Source organism: Aptenodytes patagonicus, chromosome 6 (genome assembly GCF_965638725.1).
Source record: "Aptenodytes patagonicus chromosome 6, bAptPat1.pri.cur, whole genome shotgun sequence".
NCBI lineage: Eukaryota > Metazoa > Chordata > Aves > Sphenisciformes > Spheniscidae > Aptenodytes > Aptenodytes patagonicus.
The window spans coordinates 17,804,533-17,825,646 of NC_134954.1; the positions used below are offsets into that span (position 1 = coordinate 17,804,533).

Sequence of the window (21,114 nt, forward strand, 5' to 3'; positions counted from 1 at the left end):
TAAAGGACGTTCTCCTTTTGATGCAAGTTTTCTAGTATTAAACTTCAGCAGGCCCACATTTCAAGGCTGACTAAAGGGTCTTGAGTTATTGGTACATATTTCAGTGATAGGTTTTTCTCCAGGGTACAATATTTTCAGTACATCACACGTTAGGCACAGGCTATTACACTGTTGCCGGTATCTTGTCATGCAGTAGTCATAAGCCTGACCTCCTTGGAAAGCTTTTTGGGGGAGGTTCTAGGCCACCCGAGACAAAGGTCTTCAGTCCCTTAGGGGTAGGACTGGGCAGAACGAGGGTCCGTGCTGGGAGATTTAAGTGACAGATTGTAAATCTTTCAATGAAACACATATACTTTGTTTACTGAGCCCAAGGTAAAAAAGTTTTTTAAAAGAATAAAGGCAGAAAATTTCTAGCAGCTATCCTGTCCAGAGCATTAAAATGTATTAATCCAGCATTCATTTATTTTTCTCTGTCCTGTCATCCTGCTGTAAAATATATCTGTAGTCTGTGTGTGCAAATGGAAGCTTGGATGCTTTGTAGCTAGAATATTTTAGTAAACTTCAGGCACCACAGTGTTAAGGCACAAGACTGCAAGCAAGAACTTGCAGAGTGGCTTCACCAAGGGAGCGATTAATGGGCTTTACCTTTCCTGGTGGCATCAGCCCGCATGGCACAGGCTCCCTTTATGCCAGTAGGGACCATTTCCCTACCACATCGCAACTGCATCAAGCACAGAACATTGCTGCCCATCGTTGGGTCTGCACATCCACACCATCCAGGGACCGAGCGAAAGATCCTCATTTTCTCAGCCTACCTGTCATCCTCCTCATTTCACCGGGGTCCAGGCAGGATGAAACATTTGCAGGACTGGGCCGTACTGGTGTGATTCAGCAGCCCTCAATGGATGCTACAGAGGCAACCCCCCCATGTCCATGGGGTCAGAATCACAGCACCCATGCTGACTCCATGTGCTTCTCACTCTTCAGCATAATTTCTAAGAGATATCTAAATTTTTCCATGAAGAAGACTGAACTGGCCAAATTCTAATCTCACTTGTACTAATAAAAATTTAAAGTAATTCCTCTGAGGTCATTCTGACTTTACATTGGTAAAACGGAGATAAGACTTTATGACCAAGCAAGGCAGTTAAACTGTGCGAGTTAGAAAATGCTAAAGATGCCAAATGTTTATTATCACATACAGTATGAGTTGTATAAAGTTTAAAACACGCTGAATTTATAATAGTGCAATTTGCACTGATACAGCAAGGATCCCAAAGGCATTTCAATTATAAACTCTTCTGTGTAAATGTCTTCCTGTAACTAAATAAATAGAGTCCTAATCTATGGCACAAGAGAACATCAACTGAGGCCTTTTTAGATCAGTATTTATCCATAGGCCCTGGGAAAATAAAGATTTCAGTTAGCTCGAATAGTTGAATATAAGTGGGGAAAAACCCTGAAGAAGATCTTTCCAAGGTTTATGATTTCAGTGTCACTGTATTTGTACATCATAAATCAAGATGAAAGCTAGTTAAAAAAGCAGAAATCTATTTCAATTTAAAATCAAATGAGGACAAGCTATTTTAAAAAAATGCAGCATTTTTCCTTGGAGTGGATTTTCCAAAAAAGACCAGCTTTGGCAGAATTACTGTGGTTTGCCAACTGCCCGCTCCTGTAGCATGCACATTTTCTCTGCCAGTAGAGCTGGTGAAAAACTTTGGATGATAAAAATTAAAACCAGAGCACACGCTGGACTCTTTTCACTGACATGTATCAATATCAGTGAAACTTTAATTGGAAAGGTTTCTTGTTTTAACTTCTTGCCCAAAGCAGTGAGGTCCCCAGCTTGGGTGGGCTGTCAGAGCGGCCCCTTGGGCGTGACAGACCGATGTCCTGGTCCCTGCCCCAGTCAGTGCTGTTGGACCAGTTCTTCAGAGAGAATCACTCCAAGAAAAGCAATGGAGAAATCCTCCCCTTCCCCTGACCGGTTCCTCCTCCGCCTGGTTTGAAGCAGGATCTGTGCTTTGCCCATTCTGCCCTTAATACCCTTAATCTCCAGGCTGTGTCTATTCTGGATTCATAGAAGGAGATTATCTGTTATAAAAGTATTGTGATGGAAAATTTCTGACATGTTCTTTACTCTTTTCGCATTAAAGTCAGAGGCAGATCTGCAGTTTTGTTTTTCATGAATACTGATGCATGACTTAAAAAAATAAGTTTTCATCAAATGTTTGGACCAATAAGATTCAACTTAATGGCTGCACAAGCACAGAGAAAGCAGGCTGGGACCGATCATAAAAAATTTATTTAGAGATTCAAAAGAAGATTCCTGCATCCTTTATCCAGTATTAGGACACAAACAAAGAATTTTAACTTCAAAAACCTGAATGCAAAGGTAAACTTGAGGAAATACAGATCTGTTCCTTGAATCTCAAGGCAGCGTTTTTATATCTTGCGCAGACGAACCTAAACACTGATGTTTTAAGTTTTGTCATGGTTTAACCCCAGTCGGCAACCAAGCACCACACAGCTGCTCGCTCACCCTCCCCACCCCCCAGAGGGATGGGGGAGAGAATCAGAAGAGCAAAAGTAAGAAAACTCATGGGTCGAGATAAGAACAGTTTAATACTTGAAATAAAATAAAATAAAATAATAATAATAATAATAAATTGTAATGAAAAGGAAAACAACAGAGAGAGGGGAACAAAACCCAGGAAAAACAAGTGATGCAACTGCTCACCACCTGCCGACCGACGGCCAGCCAGTCCCCGAGCAGTGATCGCTGCCCCCCAGCCATCTACCCCCAGCTTATATACTGAGCATGACGTCACACGGTATGGAATGTCCCTTTGGCCAGTTTGGGTCAGCTGTCCTGGCTGTGCCCCCTCCCAGCTCCTTGTGCACCTCCCGCCTTCTCAGCCGGTAGAGCATGGGAAGCTGAAAAGTCCTTGACTAGTGTAAGCATTACCTAGCAACAACTAAAACATCGGTGTGTTATCAACATTGTTCTCACCCTAAATCTAAAACACAGCACTGTACCAGCTACTAGGAAGGAAATTAACTCTATCCCAGCCGAAACCAGGACATAAGTTTCATCACCTTATGTACTCATATTAGACTGCTGCCCGTCTAGGTACAGAAAGAAGAGACAATTTCTCTATGAAAGCTTATGCTTATACTGTCCAATTACTTGTAATGAGTAACAAATTTGGGAAGACACCAAAAACTATTGTTTGGGTTCACTTTAACCAACTAAACATTTTGGAATAGACCTAACAGAGCACAGCAATATCACAGGTATTAAATACAAGTCTCACCCAGTTTGTTCCTAAACACTGATGCTAATGGCTGCTCACAGGAGGACACCCTGGATCCGACCCTTGTCTCTCTGTTACTGAATTAAGAGCAACTGAAACATTTTCAAGTGTTTGGGAAGGGTGCAGGGTAAGGCAATGCTATGACTAACCTGGAAGGGTACTAGAGTGAAGTAATACTACAACTAACCTGAATTTTAGCCTTTCCTTTAACACTAAGGACTGATTAGCAAGTATTTTCCTACGGCACCTTTTTATAGTTTACACTAGAAATTGTCAGCCTTGTTTTTATACTCTGTTATGCTGAATGATGGAGAGAAGGGAGGGTTTGCCAAAGAAAAAGGATAGTAAAAGCAAGGAAAATGAGCTAGATACTTCCAGCTACAGTAAAAACATCTCAGCTTTAGTGTTGTCCTCTTGTGAGGTTTTACACGCTGCTTTAAATTATGATACATTAGCCTTGGGAGAAAATACTAAAAAGTGTTCATGTACGACACAGAATACCCCAGACAGCTAAAGAATGAAATATGGAGCCTTTATTCTTTACAACCCAAGTCTTCCTTTACTAAATATAAACATTTACTGCATTAAAACATACAGGCTTAAATACAAATTTTCAAGAGGATTTTTTTCCCATTGTTAAGTATTTTATATCCACAATAATACAGTGTAATGGCTGAAGCAAAGATGAGGTGGCAGTGCTCATTGTGTGAAAGATGAGTAATAAAATCATCAGCGTACAAATGATTTTTTAATTAGGTTTTAATCTGTGTATTTAGAGAAGTTATTTCTGTGTGAATTCCACACTGATAATTTTTATCTTGGTGCTACAGCTGCAGTCGCTAATGGCAGATGCCATGGACACCCTTGAAGGAAGAAGAAGTGATAAAGGACGTGTGTGGAATAAAATTCAGAAGGTAAAAACCTGCAGCAAAGGGCAGGAGAGTATATTGTTCTTTGGGGAGTAAATGTCCACCTGCGTCATATCTGTTCAAAAGGTAGAAAAGAAAGCAGGTGCCATTTGAAACCTGACTGCATGCCTTGAACTCTGTTAGTGCTCAGGCACTAACCACAAATACATATTTATTATTTGCTTTAGCCCCTATGGTTGATCTTTGTCCATGTTAATAGTCTCATGTGGTTATCTAATGGAAAAAAAAAAAAACCTGAATAGCTTATTTTTGGCTGATAATTATACTTCTCTTCCATCTTTGTCATATGGGGTACTGTGCTAATTGGGTATAGGGGGGAGTTGTTAGGGAATAAAATTCAGCCCAACAAATTAGGTCCCTTAGTGGAGCTCAAATGAGGCTTTGGTGATGTGAGAGGTAAAAGACATGTAAATGCCTTTCTGGAGTCTCTGCACAGCAACCGGTCAATTTAATTCTTAAAGGATTTTTGAAAGGCAGGGAGTCTTGTGTTGGTTCTCTATACAGATGAATCTGACCCGACGTAACGAATAATATGTCAGGCTGGGATGTAAGAGGAGTGTCTTACATTTTTACAGTATTTCAAACCAGAGCAAATCACAGCTCTGGGCATTCAACACCATCGACATTCAGCCACTCTGAGGAAAAGGATAGCAACGCATCACCAGGAAGGGAAAATGTTACTAATGGTTCAAAGCTTTGGTCTTACCCTATGTCTTATGGCTACATCAGATCCCAGAGGTATGCACGCTCGCTCTGGGTTGCAGCTGCAATGGGACGCTGGAGGACAGAGGGCTTGAATTTCTGCACTGGCAGGACTTGAAATTGTCCCTCTCTGGGATTTAGGGTTTACAGACAGATCTCAGGGAAGATACTGAAAACCCAAACCCTGGCTGCACTAAGTCAGTGTCACCAGGATAAGCAAGTAAGACAGAGATGTCTGAAAGAAATCACAGGGTTGAAGGGTCAAGGTATTTTCAGAGTCCATATTTCCAAGTGATTTGAATTAAAATTTCAGAAGGCATCTCCTCTGAGAGAAAGTCTGAGTAGGTGCATTTCCTCGGTTAGCTGTCAGATCGGCGGCTCTTAATAAAGTTTTCCAAGTACAGCATGTTTTCAGAAAGTAACCAAAACCTACATGCCCAAAATTATAGACAGACTGGGTTTCATCTCTTTCAAACACTCCTGAGGCAAAACAAAGGATAAATATTCATAGTGCTTTTACATTGCACCAGGATAGTCTCTAAATCTCTCACACCTGCCTACAGATCATATGAGAATCTTTTGCAACACAAACGCTACGTACGATATGAATTATATATATTTAGACAATTACATACATATTTCCTGCCATATATAATAAACATTGATAACTAGATGAATGCAAAGAGTCAATGATATATTTACAAATAGCCTATTCCCTGTACTCCTCTAGCATTTATCCTTCCCATTTTCAGACAATAGACTTAAATATCAAAGACAGTTTTCCAAAGTTTTTCCGAAAGTCGGGATTTTAATCCACAGTTAGGTGTTCAAATAACCAGCCCGATTTTCACAACTCTCAATGACCACAGTTCAGAGAAATCCTGAGAAAGGATCACGGCTGAAAGTTAGACCAAGTACATAGATATCTAAATTTATTAAAGGCTCATTAAAAGTTTGGTGGTGGTACCAAAAGGATTACCACATATTTCAACAGACAGTGGCTAATATTTCATTGTAAATTCAGTAAAACAAAGTATTTTCTTTTGATGTATTCATATATATGTATGTACAACCTTTCTATTTCTCTGGTTACTTTTACTTTCAGTATAATCTTAATGGAAATCAAGATAATGTTTATAAATGGACTGGTATCCCATATTATGCCACATGAATCTGTGCATAATTCAATATTCGGGAATAAAATTTACCGAATCCATGAAAATCTGCTCTCTGCCATTTTAGAATTTGGTACTTCAAAATTTGTTTGCATTCTGAACATAGTTTTGCATTTCATTTTCGACAACTCAGATAACTATTTGATTTGAGGCATCTTGTTCCAAGTGGAACTCACTGTTTGTTTCATAATACAAAAATATTTTTCTGTATTATATCAGAAGAAAGAAATGAAAAGCATGATCAAATACTTCTTTTCTACTTTACTTTTTTTCTGAAATTTAATTTCAGCATATTCAGAATGGTCTTAGGAAAAAATCTGTTGAAGTAGAGGAGACAGGAAAACACCCAGGGAGCTTGGGGGTATTTTTGTTGGATTTTTTGTCGGTTTGTGTTGGTTTTTTTTTTTAAATCAGCTCCAATTAAGAATGTTACGCTAGGCTAAAGAACTCTAACACATTACTAAGAAGGAGGATTAAATCTGATGATTAAAAATTGATGTGGTGTGGATTACCACATGTCACTTGTGCTACAACCATTTTGAAAAGTTCAGTATTTCTCAGTTTGCTCATCACATGAGGCTGATTGTAGGAGCCTACAAAGAACCTTCACACAGATCTAGTTACAAGGTAGTTATTTGTATTTTTGCTATTGAATTATTTTACATATATTGGAAAGCGAGAAAGAACATAAAGGAGTTTATACAATCAGCTATAAACACAAAACTCTGGAAAGCTGACAGCGATGCTACCACCAATGAAGTTTGGCTTTTGCAATAGAAACAGCTGTTGCACCTAATGAAAGCACTCAAAATTTTTCTCTAATGCAGCAGAATTATAGCAGTGCCTATTTTCCAAATGGTTGAAGGGTCTGTCAGAATTGCCATTACAACCCACTGTTTTCAGAGTTTTATATTCTAGAGTCAGCCATAAAAAATTAATTCAGGCTGAAATCTGACACAGAAGGGCACAAAGCGTGACACCCAAACACTTTTCCTTTTGTCACAGTGGAGGACTTATCAAATTAGTTTGAAATTAATCTGGGCAATTTTGAATTTACAGGACTGACAAAGTAGTAATATATGTGTAGCTTCAAGTGTTTTGGGTGCTGCGCTGCTCATCCAATTCACTGACAAATTTATGGTTTTAAGCGAACTAATTTATCAAATGGGCTAATTATTTTTGGAAGCTTTAAATACAAAGAAATGAAAAATGACCTCGTAATTAGCTGGAGAAAAAGAACATCGCTGCACAGAAGATGCCTTTCTCGGTATTACCAGGCTATGGACTCTCCAGCCACAAGGAGAGCTGACCTGGGAGACCCTAGGTTACCTTGGGAGATTAAGAAACATCTTCCTACAATGGCTTTACCCATGTACTAGATATCCGTAAAGAATGCCTCGGAGGCAGGAAAAATGGGCCAGGTCAGTCTCCCAAAATCCCTATTGTCCAGGATTTTACTGACACTTTTCCTTGCAGTCCCCTGGATAAAACGTGAGCTTTGTATTAGCGATTTGGGGAAACAGACACCTGGCAAGCAATTAACAGAGGGACTGAGTCCCAGTCTACTTCAGGAACGTGGGCATTCCTAAAAAATTTTTACCACCTTCCTTCTTTTTATAGTTGTCAGAAATTCCCAAACTGAACTTGCTGGTGGCCAGACTGCTGGGCTTACAGAGGATTCAAGGCACCATACTAGGGCTTAGGAATTTTTTTTTTTAGTTACTGGCTCGGTCCAAATTGTGTTATAGGTTGAGTCACGAAGGTACTTAAATATCACACCATCAGCATTTCATGAGAACAGACTTCTCTGAAGCAACCCTTATGAATGGGAAGCCCTCCTAAAGTAGTTAATAGGAAACGCTATGGGAAAGAGCATCAAACCTCCTCTTTTAAAAAGGCTTAAATCTTCACCAGCTAACAGGGGTAGAAATGTATTTTTGCCTACTGGACTTTAAAGTGTAAATTCACTTCTTAATTCAAAGTATTATTTTAACAAGACTGACTTAGCCCAGTGGTTTGAACAATGACCTCTGATGCACAAGGCTCAGCAGCAATGAACAGGAAACTTCCAAGAAAGATTGAGGGGAACCAGCCTGATAATTTGACTCAGTCCCACAAGACTCAGTCCAGCCGCTGGGTCTTAAGCAAGTGGAGGCACTACCATAATAGCCAGGTCTGGCCATTATTGACTAGTTTCTTTGCTGACAGAGTTACATATGATGTAAGCGAAATCTGCTGTGAACATGACTGCTGGGACTAGCAGTAAAGCTTGGCCCTTAGTAACTCAAGGAACCAGGTCTCTGCATGGCCATTGCAGGACTCTATAGCAGCTACAGACAGGCAGAAGGGCTCAGAGTATCTCAGATACATAAAACGGCAGGAAGGCTCCTCCTTTCCTCTACAGAGACTTTGTTTCTCTGCAGTCTTGTAAGAGAAAAAATAAAGAAATAAAAAGAGATTACTTTCCTATCTCATAAGAATAAATTCATTAATAAAGCCTCACAATATTTGTACAGTGAGAGACATTTCATTAAATAAATAGATACTTTAGAGTCTATCAACCAGAAATTTTTGACATCCAAAGAGAGGAGAGCGAAATAAGTGCAAGTGCCAGTATGGCTCTGCTTCCCCTATGAAGATAATAATGTAGTTCTACTTCTCCATTTAGCCCCTAGGCTTTCATAGCAGTTTCATAGGATCCTCTTACCATCATTTGAGCAGCCAAAGGATAGACAGGAGTTGGAAAATAAACACTTTCCTACACTTCCACATGTGAGACACTTCATAAAACCTTCACATCTGAGTTTACCTCAAGGGCATCACATACTTTGCAATTTAGATAAGTTATGCCCATCATTTGCTGAGCTCAGTGGAACGCCTGTTTCATAAATCTGAAAGCAGAGCAAACATGGATGAGTGAATAAAAGAACAGATGTAACTTACGTAAGGATAAGTATATAACAAAAGCTGCACTAATATATGTGAATATGAAATGAAGTAAAATTAGCCTAATATATTATATAATCTTTTAGCCAGGCACACAGATTTTCAGTAGTTGACCTCTGCTTACTACATCTCTGCCTTCTGCAACAGCAGGGGAGCACTGTCTGATGAACTGTGCTCTTCCACTGACATTATCTCTTAATTGAAAATCAAGCCATGGAAAAGGGCCATAGACGTGCTAGGCTTTCGGTCAGCCAGAGGAGCAAGGAGGGAAATTCATAGTATGTTGATGGAAAGTGGACGTGTTGCTGAATAGTATTATGCTGGCTACTACGACGGTTATTTGACGTACATGACTTTGTAACGTCTTGTAAAGTCATCCAAGCCCGTGCCACAGCCACCAGGAACCGCACTTGTTCTCAGAGCATGCAGGCTTCAAAAGTTGTTGCGTTTTGGTACTCTCTCTTAATTTGGCTATTCCTGAACTAATAGAAGGAAAGTGGTTCCTGGTTTGTTCTCATCTCGGGGCCGTGATGCAGCTGCGTGTTTCATGAACGCATGGACCCATTGTTCAAAGGGAGGGGGAAAGCAAAGGATGGGAAAGGATAGGAAAAGCACATTTTCTGGAACAGGAGTGGAAGTCTAATGTGTAATATCTAATGTGTAATGAAGTCAGAAAAGTGCAAATGCAAAAGGAAAATGTTAGTGGCACTGATTCAGGTAGAATGAGAGTGAAGGAAATGAAGAGCAGAGCAACTAGGTAGAAATGCAAAAATTTTTGTTAGAGTTGACCAAAGATTGACTTCATGCTAAGATTATAGAAAACATATTAAGACATTCTGGAAAGGATTAACTCAGAATCAGCAACAGCCTTGAGGGGGACAAGAAGAAACTATGGCAGAGGTTTATAACCTGGCACTGAGTGAAGTTTTCAGAACAGGCAGAGGAAGTTAGGAGGGTGTGTGAGCAGAAAATAAGATCTGCCCCACTGAATCTGAGGTGATACAAAAGAAATGTAGGCAACCAAAGAGTCCCATTAATAAATTCAGCCCCACTGTAGGGACAATAAAAGCGTGACAGCATTCACAGAGCTCTTTGTGTAAGAGAGAGGTTTCAATGGGATTTCAGGAGTTATCAATACTCCTGGTCCCTAAAATCAATTCCTGCCCTTGTGAGTCTCTGGTTCTTTGTGTCTCGCACACAAGAGAAGAAAAGATGCCCCAGCAAGATGCCTACATGGCCCTCAGCTACACTGGAAGAAGCAATTGCATCCTGCCCATTTCCAACCCTCCAGACACCAGTATCTAACATAAAGCTGAGCTATTTAGTGACCACACATTAAACAGCTATACCTCCTGATCACAGCTAGACCAGCATTGCAATATAAAAGCAGAGGCTGTGACTCTAAGAAACAGTGAGCTTTCGGGTGTACAAGGTGTTATTCAAGTCTGAAGTAGACGTGACTTTGGCCTGCCCGTGGCAGTTCAGATCATGAGCTACTGTGCAAACCCACTTCCAAAAACTCCCTTCCAAAAGCAACCATAGCAGCTCAAATGCACTTCACTTAACACACAAACAGTAAAATCATTATTTTTTTTCCAGATACGGAGCAACCTTTGTTCTAACTGACCTTAACGGAGGGTACAGATTGGGGTTTCATTTTTATTAAAATATCAGTAGCTTTTCTCAAGCATATGCTCAGCTTTTCCTCCTTACTCTATACAGCCATCCCTACTTAATCATAGGCCCTTCAAGTACTGTTCCTTTGGTTATATCACTCCAAAGAGTGCTTTAGCAAGTAGCTCTGGGAGACAAAGGAAAATGTTGAGAGATACTTCATGTTTAAAGGCAGCTCATTTGCCTTCTATTACTAATAGCTCCCAAGCAATAAAAATAGATTCTGCATGCCAGATCATCCTTTTTGCCATTACATGTTATTTATAGCTCCTGCATATATTTTCAAAAGCACCTGTGTCTTATTTGAGAGTAACTCCCCCGATTTTTATTGGGATTTAGGAAGTTTGGATGTTTAGGCATTGTAGAGAATGCATACACATGCATCCATGCGAGACATACTTTTATGATTTTACAGTTTACAGAGTCTGCTTGCTGCTTATCCATCTACATTTTTTTCTAAACAAAGTTATTTTCCTACAGGAGTTTGTCCTTGTGGGATCCTGGCTCTTTCTCATTTCATTCTAAACTCTTTAGCAGGTAATATAACTGATAGTTTGTATTGGTATTCAAATTCATGCCAATCTTTTAAAAGACGTGCTTTCAAGTTAGCTTGCAGCAAGAATATCTCCCCCATTTTTGGATAAGCCACGAAGCTTCCTTTGGACCATCAGTAAGCCATCGAACACAGACATCTGTTCCTTGGAACAGCCCCCTTGCAGCAAAGGTTGACAAGTTTCATGACATCTGTGGCCCATCAGGACTTGGACAAAACCACACTGAGTGATGGATAGTATCACAGTGTTCCCTCATCGTAGCTGGTACATATCACGTAATTAGGAGCCGTATGTGGGATGTCTTATCCCAATGAGTGCGTAGGAAGGGCAAAGAATGTACTTGCATTGTGGTATTTCAGGGCAAAACCAGATGCATCTAGGCAAGTTCAGAAGTGACTGATAGAGCATTACCAGAAATGCAGTAAGTTTTTCAGAAAAAAAGAGATGTGAACTTCCTATAAAGCCCTGCTTTGAGTAGGAGGTTGGTCTAGATGACCTCCAGAGGTCCCTTACACTGAAATTTTTCGATGATTGTAATTCAGCTGCAGCCAGCAAGTGCTGCTTATGTATCCCTCCATGCCACGAGCGAATCAATCAGGATGGCATCCAGAGAGCAGGGCTGAACGCTCACAGCAGCGAGTCTCTCCCCTTTATCCATCACTGGACAACATGTACAAAAGGGCAGGATAGGAAGTATTTGTATATGCTCCAAACAAGGCCTGTATTGTTCCTTACCTTTGTGCGGATCTATATAATGTCATTTTCAAAAACACCTGTAGGTCTGAATCAAATCCTAAGCCAAAGGGAAACCATATATTGCCTTGCCTGATTAGACCCTCTGCAGTTCATCTCTCCAGCTAATCCTTTTGCATTGCCTGTTACCCAAAGAGCTCTGTGTTTTCATTGCATAAACTGCATTAGATAAGTGTACCAAAACCATAAGCATGTACAGATTCTGCCCAACCTTAGAGAATGGTGTAAAACAATTTCAGTTAAGAATGAGTTGATCACCTGAGTATTCGCATGGACCACAGATCATTTTCTTCTCCCAGCAAACTCAGAACTGGAATTCAGAGCAGACTAATTGACTTATAGTCTATCCAGGTACTTCTGGTGCACTAATTATGCTTTTCACCTTCTCACTGTGTCAGACTAAAAATGCCCTTCCACTGAGGAAAGGCAGACACGACCTCGCCCATTCACCTGATTTTCCCTGAGAATAAAAGAATAGAAATACTTTTGAGACATGTCCTGTCGGTGCTGCAGCTCTGTGCTGGTGTCTCAGCAACACAGCAAAGGCTGTGCCACCAAGGCCAGCCGCTTCTTGGTCTGAGGGCACACACAGAGGTTTTGTCCTTCCCATTTATTCCTCTGGCTTAAAAAAAAAGTGTAATCTTCTTCAGGTGAGCCAAACAAGTTTGCTTTTCTTGTCCTGTTTCTCGTTTTCATTTGGCCAGATGATGAAGCCTAGAGATGTCTCTATCCTAACTTAATTCCCCTAAGTGTTAGGCATGCAGACCTGGCACTAGCCCATTGCTTTGATACCCCAGGTACCTTCGTGGGTATAAAACTGAAGGCAGACAGTTGAAACACCAACACTATACATCATACTCTTGCAGGAGCCCAAGTGTTTTCTTGGTATTAATTCCCTTGGTTTTTGTTCTGCCCCTCCCCAAATCAACAATTTCCACCATTGATATCTCTCATGACATATTATCAATGCAAGAATTTGAAGCGCAAAGGAGAATTTTGGGGCAATGTAAAATAAATGCAGTATTAACGTAAAAAGAACAAAATAAACTCTACTGAGTACTTGGTTCATATTCAAATTTATGTCCCCAGATCCCTACACTTCTCTGCTTACCTTGATCCCAAAGCACCTACAGGTACCACACAGATATGCTGCGGACTAAGCATGTAATTTGCTTTAAAGGCAACTTTTGTTTCTATTTCTTCCCTCTTTCCATTTGGTCTTCATTCTGTCTATTCCCTTTTTTTCCTGCTCCCTCCAGCTGATCACAGGGGCCAGACTAAACACAGAGAGAAAAATCCAGTGAAAGAAAGAGGGTCAGGAGCAGCCTGAAATCAGGAGCTAATGAGGGAGAAACGGGAGGAACTTGAACGGAGGGGCAGTTGTGCACTGAGGAGCCCCTAGCTGGGCCAGGGCTGTAGGCATTGATCCAAAGTAGAAATGCTGCCACTGCACTGCTGGGAGTAACTGAGGAGGATATCTTGAAAGTAAGATGTCATAGCAGTGGAAGATTAAAAATAAGTTGAAGCCCAATTTATCTTCATAAGTTCTCAGGTCACCAGGCACTTGAGAAAAAGACCATAAAGACACTGTATAGCTGGGTAGATGGGAGAAGCATGGTTTCACATGTTCAGGAGAGTATTTAAGGGACTTCACTCCAAGGATGTCAAGCAGCATGTTCAGTTACCGAAACCTGAGCACAGCCCCCGGAGATGGGATGCTGCTGACCAGCTCCCACGCACAGACTGTGGCACACATGGACACTCTGTGGCTCAGGGGATTAGAGGTGGGGAAACATAATCCAAGTACAAATAGTGCAAAGGACTGACCCAACGATGTTGATCTCTGTGCAGGTTAGGATCAGACCCAAAATGAGCCTCATGTGAATCACTGGCAACACCAATAATGAATGCTCTGCTGTGAACCAAGTCCTGAAGAGCTCTTCACTTGGGCTTCAGTGCTGCTTTAGCCTATAGAGTGGCTGCAGGGCTCAGCTAGATAACCCTGGGATTTGGTTCTAGCATCAGTCTGTGGCCAGCTATTGCTCTGTTTGGGAATACATTACAAGACTTTTCCAAAATCCACTTTCCTACAACAGCTCTGGCTCTAACACTAATCACGTTTGGGCTGGTTACAAACTACGTCCTTCTACCTACTCCCATCCACACAGGTTCCTATTTAAACAGTTATTGGGGGGGGAAGAAAAAAAAAAGTTAAGCTATTGATTTAAAAAATTTGCATTTCCCAATGAGAGCCCCGAAGGTGGCTCACCACAGTCAGACAGCAGAAGAGCGGGCACAGGGAGGTTTTAAATCAAGGCAAAAAGGCAGAACATAATGCTTCCAATTTACTTTCTTAAAATGAAATGTGCAAGGTAAAAAGCCATGAATAAACACTACTGAACACTGCAGCCACCAAAAAGAGATTTTTAAGCCATTCCCCGCCCTCCTTTATCTTGTCAAGAGACTGTGTTTTCATTGTGTTTTTATGGTAATTTAAATCATGCTAGGGCTCAGAGCATACAGTGTAATTGTAAGTCGGCAAGGGTTTGAATGCCATCACTGCTGTGCAAATAACATCATCAGCTCATCAGCTGTGTCAGTAACATTGCAATTATGTAAGCAACTATTATTTCCACCCCTGATATGCCATATTAGAACTTATTTTGGGGGCTGGAGCTGACAGGTATTCTATAAATATGAAAAGCACACAACAGCAGTTGAGCCGTGGTTCGAGGTAGGAACATCATTCCAACGGGGCTTTCTGGTGGCGTCACCAACAGTGCAGGCACTGCTGGATGGTCCTAAAGGAGCTGCTGTAAAAATTGTTGCTTTTCTGGTGCTCCTTTTGCCCTCACCCCACACCCTATCCATCACCTGGGACCCGTTTCCCTTCCTCTTACCACCCTTTGTGTTCCCCAAACACAAGCACTACCCCCAAAATAGAAAAAATTACTTTGAAGCGCAGAAGAAAGTTATGTAGACATTTTAATTTGGTCTGTTGCAGAAGAGTCTTGGGGGTTTGGTGGTTGTTTTTAATATGGCTAAGTCCCTGGACTGGAGCTTGGCACTAAGTGATTAGTCTTTCTGAGACTTCCCGTGTGCTTTTGGCCAGATCAATGATTTCCTAAGCTTTTACTTCAGCTTCTTAGAAATGAGGTTAGCATCATGATTCCTTTCTCTAATCCTCCACATGTTTATATGGTGAGCACGTCACAGCAGAGCCAGCCCGCGAGGCTGTCCAGAGAGCTCCAACCTCCCCGTGCTCCTGTTGCAACGGACCTCTTGGCAACAGAGGAGCAAAAGCCCACGAGCAAGTGCCCATCGAGGTTCACCAGCACAGTAGAAAACTCTTTTCCATGGCATCATACACGGTGCTATGCAAAGCCGATCCACTGAAAATGTCACCCCTGCAAGCTTTGTGGGGAGGAGGAGGCAGAGCTCCCCTCCCAAATGTGTTCCTTGTGCACTTGGCACCCCAGGGAGGCAGAAGTAATGGTCCATAAACTTTTCTGCTTGCCTCATTTTTTCTCTATCACACACGCACAGCCCTCACCAGCACAAACCAAGGCCAGAGCGCACGGCACGGCTTCAAGTTCAGGGCTGAGGAGCACTTTAGTAACAGCTCAATATATGAATAAATACAATAGGAAGCCACGCTCAGATTAATTCACAGTCAGCTGTTCTGTGTTGCGCCTAAAGATGCAACGCTCCACTGAATGCGTGTCAGGATGATAGATTAGGACTTTTTTTTTTTTTTTAAATATTTCAGCTTAAAATGCAATTGGAAGATTGATTCTTTAGATCCTCACATTATATAGGGTCTAGGTCTTGAGTATAACTCAGTGTGAAGGGAGATGATTCTCATCTTCGCCTTACAGAAACGCTGCAGATCGCAAAAGCTGACGGAGGGTATGAATAAAGGTAAGGTATGGGGAGACATAGCCATAAAATTATGAATGCCTGGTATTTACAGAATACCTGTACACAGTACTATTAATCTATATTTTTGGTTGTTCTGAAATCACCTCTGCAAGGAAGATGTGTCTATCTGAATGTACTCTTTATTAGAATAATTACATTTTTATTTTGGGGGGACACAGGTCATCTATTCTTTTACTGTATTCTCTAGTGTATTATATTCATGGGGAAACATATTTATTCAGAACTTCATTTTGATTTAATAGAAAAATGGTTCTTGCCACAGCAATGTGGAATACTCATTTTTCTCCACGTGTTGATTTTTGGCATATAAATGCCAGAAGCCTCTGTTCTCTTTCCTTATCAAGAAAAACTTGCCTGAGATTAATTTCCTCATCATCCCTTCCTTTTAAAGTGGCTGTTTTTCAATGCCATTTAAAGACAGAGTTGTGATAAATTCCTGTTTTCAATGTACAGATTTCAATGAAAGAGTCTATTCCACAGCAGTAAAGTAATTGAGTCCAAATGGAAAGGGACAAAAAAAAAAAAAAATTATGAAATCAGGTACTGCTACTCCAGCCAACTGTATGAGAGGTGCCTTCATGTATTTCTCTTTCTAATGACAATTAGTTTTGAAATAAACTAATTGCAAAAGTTTTTAAAGTTTTAGAGGAGGGAAGGGACATGCTTCTGACACCACTTCTTTATAATTGCAGATTGGACTAATCGAAGACTACTTATACCAAGTAGAAGACAATTACTTAAAGAACAAAAGGCTGAGAACAGCTAGGATGGAAAAAATGAAAATGAAGAGGACTCAAAGTACACAGCAACATTGGAGCCTGGGAAATACAAAACTGTCCCTTACCAGCCCTAAAGACATGGCCACACAGTGAACAAGAAAATTAACACTGTAGATATTTGATAGATAGGTCAAAAAAGACACCTTTCCACTTAATGAGCCTTCCCTTCACCATGGGGTATCTTTAGCAAGACACTCCTGCACTTCATTAGTCTTAACTGGCTGGAATAAATGTCTGTGAAAGGCTTATTTTAAATTGTCTTGTTTATTTAAATAGTAACACCCAGCCAAAAAGGGGCCTGTATTTTCTGCTCTGAGAATATTCTGCATTCAAACCCTATAAAATCCTCCTGGTTTGATTATCGCCCAAGAAGCACTGAAAACAAGGATCCCTCCATCCTCAGCTAAGAGGAATTCAGGCTCACCTTGCCTTCTTTCCAGGTCAATGCCTTACACTACAGATATTGGTACACTCTATAGGTGAAAAATGGCAACCTGCACCTTAGGGCTGCAGCAACTACAAGTGCAAGAAACATGACACGACGAGAAAGGAAAAAAAGGAGCCCAGCTGTTGCCCCATGGTTAAGAATGTGAAGTCTTTCACTCTCGTCTGTGCCCTAAGGATGATTTTTTTCCCCCATTAGATAGTAATTGTTTTTTTAAAAATGCACAAACACTCCAGGGAAGAGAATAACTGCAGCTGCCTTCTCCAGTGCAAATCTCTTGGTTAAGGATCAGCAACACGTCTTGCACTGCCACGGCAGCAGTCTGTCATGTAGGCACATCTTACATCGCTTTGGTCTTCAAGGGAGTGCAGGTTCCCAAATCATCTGAGACCTGCCATCAGTGAGCAAAGCAATGCACCTACCTTTCAATAGAGATCACCTTATCAGATGACATTTGACAGGCATCCCCAGCTGATGTGTGCAGTCTCTTTTAAGGCTGGCATCTCCTTTTTGTTCACTGTGTTTACTTTGTAAGAAAATAACCTCACCCTGTAAAAACAGCATTCAGTTCATTACATTTTCTCATTAAAGGGTGACTTTAAAACAACAAGATAGAAAGAAAGGAAAAACCCACCTCCCAGCCCTAAGATTTAATTAAAAATCCAGGACCTCAAAGGCGTTTAGCCACTTAATTCCCATTATCTATTTATCATAGATAGGAGTCTAAATCCTACAGATTTTTAGCTGCTATAGACCATTTTCCTAGGCTCTCCTAAAAGCTTTTTGAAAACTAAGAAAGAACTGGCAAAAGACTCAATGGTCCTTTGTTCATTGTTAACAGAATAAGTATAAAGAAATCTTTTTGAGAAAATCTGAGCTAGCTTGAGCTCCTTAAACATGTGGTACAGAGAAACGAAGAATTATTGCCCTTTGGAGACGGCATTATTTTGCTATGGAGTTGGTTTTGTCAGATGAAGTTTTATGACACATAGTGGCAATCATCCATCTTTGATGAGCAGACACACACTAAATCAGAAAGACTGCTCCCCACGGATCATCAAGTCACAGTCAACACACAGTTTGGTAAATCATGAGGCTCTTAAGCAAATACTCTCAATTTCATGCAAGCTGGCTTACAATTCTGCAATATTTAATGCAAAATCAGGTATTTTTACCTAGAATGATGAAAAAGAATAAAGTGCACTGAAAACAGGTGATCTTTGGGAACAGAAAAGCAATATTGCCAGTGAAAAACAGTTGTCTGTGTGACATGAACAAGTTGATCCGAGCACACTGAGAAAGACGCACCAGTCTCATCGCAGAGCGTTGCGGGAGACCCAGATCCGAGACAAGATGTGACATTTCACTTTTCACATATCAGGTAGGGCGGAAAACCTGTCTTATGCTGCTGATCAATACATCACTGAGAGAGAGAGAGGCCATAGCCCAAATCAATCTGTAAGGTGTCGGAAACATCTTGGCCAACACCTGGTTACAGTGCCCTTTAGCCTCCAGAAAGACACAGACTAAAGTAGTTGTCAGGAGATGAAGTCAGCTATGAAACAACACAAAGCAAACATGAAAGGACCCTCTGTCCTAGAGAAGGGCGTTGCTGTTTTCCAAAAATAACCATCTGTAATGCACAGATTCCGAGGCCCAAATCTGCATATCTGCATAGTATTTTAGTCAGGACTCGCTGAGAGTCAACTTTACTCCATGAATATAACTACATTTTGGCTGGACAATGGGGAAGAAGTATGTGGGGGGGAGATTTTTGATGCTTGCTGCATGCAGTATAGTTTCTAAAGCATGAGATTCACTAGGACCATCTACAAAAATTAAAACACATAATAATTAACTTGCCTTTTGTAGAAATCGCAGGCTGTATTATAATGATTCTCTGGCCTCTTAACTGGTGATTTCTATAGGGTGATGACATACACCATGGCTCCTCTCATTCACAAAATATTATTACAAGTTAGACTTCATTCCTCATCTTCCTTTTTGTTAAGGGCACATTAAAAACAGTCTGGCCCATGGTTGCTGTGGCTATTTTAGTCTCATACACAAGGACACATCTGAGACCACTCCCCAAGAGTTCCACTTTCAGGTCACTTCTCTTTCAAAGACTATTTTCCAAATGAATGATGGGAGTTTGTTTCCCTCCATCACAGAATTTTTTTGTCACAAAAATGATTTATCTGTTGACAGCTAGGTTCACTGGCCCCAGGCAACTGATGTCAGTTGAAACCACTCAATGAAAAGCAAAGAACGCTATACCAATTTAATGAAAGGGGGGAAAAAAAATGAAAAGGTATAAATACCTTCTCCCCTAAGACTGCCTCATAACTCTTCTGCTTGCTGTTGCAATCCTTGTTTCCTTGTAAATGCCAGAACTTCTGTACTAAGCCCTGGAAGGGACAATGAGCACAAGCAGAGTCAGCTCCTTCAGGTGTTAGGTATATGTTTACTGTTGGGTTACAACACTAATTACGACTCAGAGAAGGTAGACTAGATGGTGTTAGGTCTTAATAAACACTTTTCACTTTCACTATTTGTGAAGTCTCTCCTGTCAATGGGACATGATAAAAAGACTTGAAAAATACAAGGTTGTGATTCAAAGTGATGGAGAATGGGTCTACAGCTAAAGTATTAAATTAAACACACCACCAGAGGAAGAAGACGAAATGCACTCATGACATCCAGTAGTAGGGACTAAATGAGGACATGCACTGCATGTCCCTAGCATCCACTGCTAGGGATTAAATCAGTAGTCTGCTGTTGCTAATCTCCCTCTGTATTTAATGAGAGGGACAGCACTCAGAGTACCTCAGTCACGCTTCTGCCTCTGCCAGTATCTCCCTCCAACTCCGTTTCACATCAAAGGTGAAAGAGAAAAGAATGGTTACATCAAGTTTGCCTTCAAATTTGACTATAGAGATTGCAAGCTCCTGAGAACAAGGACTGTTTTACAGCCCACTCTAGGTGGCCTCTCTAGGAATTAGAATATTAATACCTCTAAACAAAACACCACTTAAAAAGAAGTCATATTAAGAAATCTATAAACTAATCATGAGGTTATCAATACAGAAGACATAGGAGGGATATTAGGCACCACACAGTACTTCCAAAACAAAGTCCATGGCTAAAATTAGAAGAATCTATATATATATACACTGTATTTTACCTACAACCCAGCTGAGAAGTCATACAAATGTAACCTGCTGCTTATTCAGTGGCTAGATGTGATCGCACATCTTTAAATTCAAAAACCAGAACAACAGCAGGCCACAGTTTTACATTTTTCCATTTGAACTACAATCATTGTCACAAGAGCCAATTTCACGTTGGGCTGTTTCTTGTTCTTGTTGCAATTCATCACGAGAAGACATGAGATCTAAGATACCTCGGCAAGGCATAGTCCATGAATAATACAGCGCATTACTTTGACCTTTTCAGTTTGCTTTGTAGTGTGATTGGCCAACCATTCCTGTCCTCCCCTGTTAACCACCCCATTAACCTGGGAGGAGAAGGTGGAACGGACAGACAATTAGCCAGCAGAATACTAAAAAGGTTAACACAGGAGCGCACAGCCCTGGCTTTCTTGAGCTTTAATGGGTATTAAGATTCTGAAATTTCTTTCCTCTTTCAAAGTCTGCAGGGAAAAAATAAGAAATCACACAAGATGAACTTTGTTCTCATTTTAGAGTATAATCATGTAGTTCCTTTCAGATGTCACACTTGGATGATTCTAGTCTATGCGTGAATAAACCGAGAAGAATGTTTATTTTTACCCTTCTCAATATGGAGAATATTCAATTAGAGCAGTGAACTTTTTCTTTGAAGCTGGTCATTCTTGAGGAGAAAGTAGAGGTGAAAAAGCTCCATACGGCAG

General features: G+C 40.7%; 1 protein-coding gene across 1 annotated transcript in view; it reads left to right on the plus strand.

The window, feature by feature from the left end:
* The window catches only part of SPATA16 (spermatogenesis associated 16), an 80,388-nt gene extending 63,346 nt beyond the window's left edge, over positions 1-17,042 (plus strand). Inside the window, exons 9-10 of the mRNA XM_076340662.1 lie at positions 4,151-4,234; positions 16,688-17,042. Of these exons, the coding sequence (XP_076196777.1) occupies positions 4,151-4,234; positions 16,688-16,867 (264 nt within the window). The 3' untranslated portion in view covers positions 16,868-17,042. The remainder of the gene's footprint in view (positions 1-4,150; positions 4,235-16,687) is intronic.
* Positions 17,043-21,114: the final 4,072 nt, after the last annotated feature.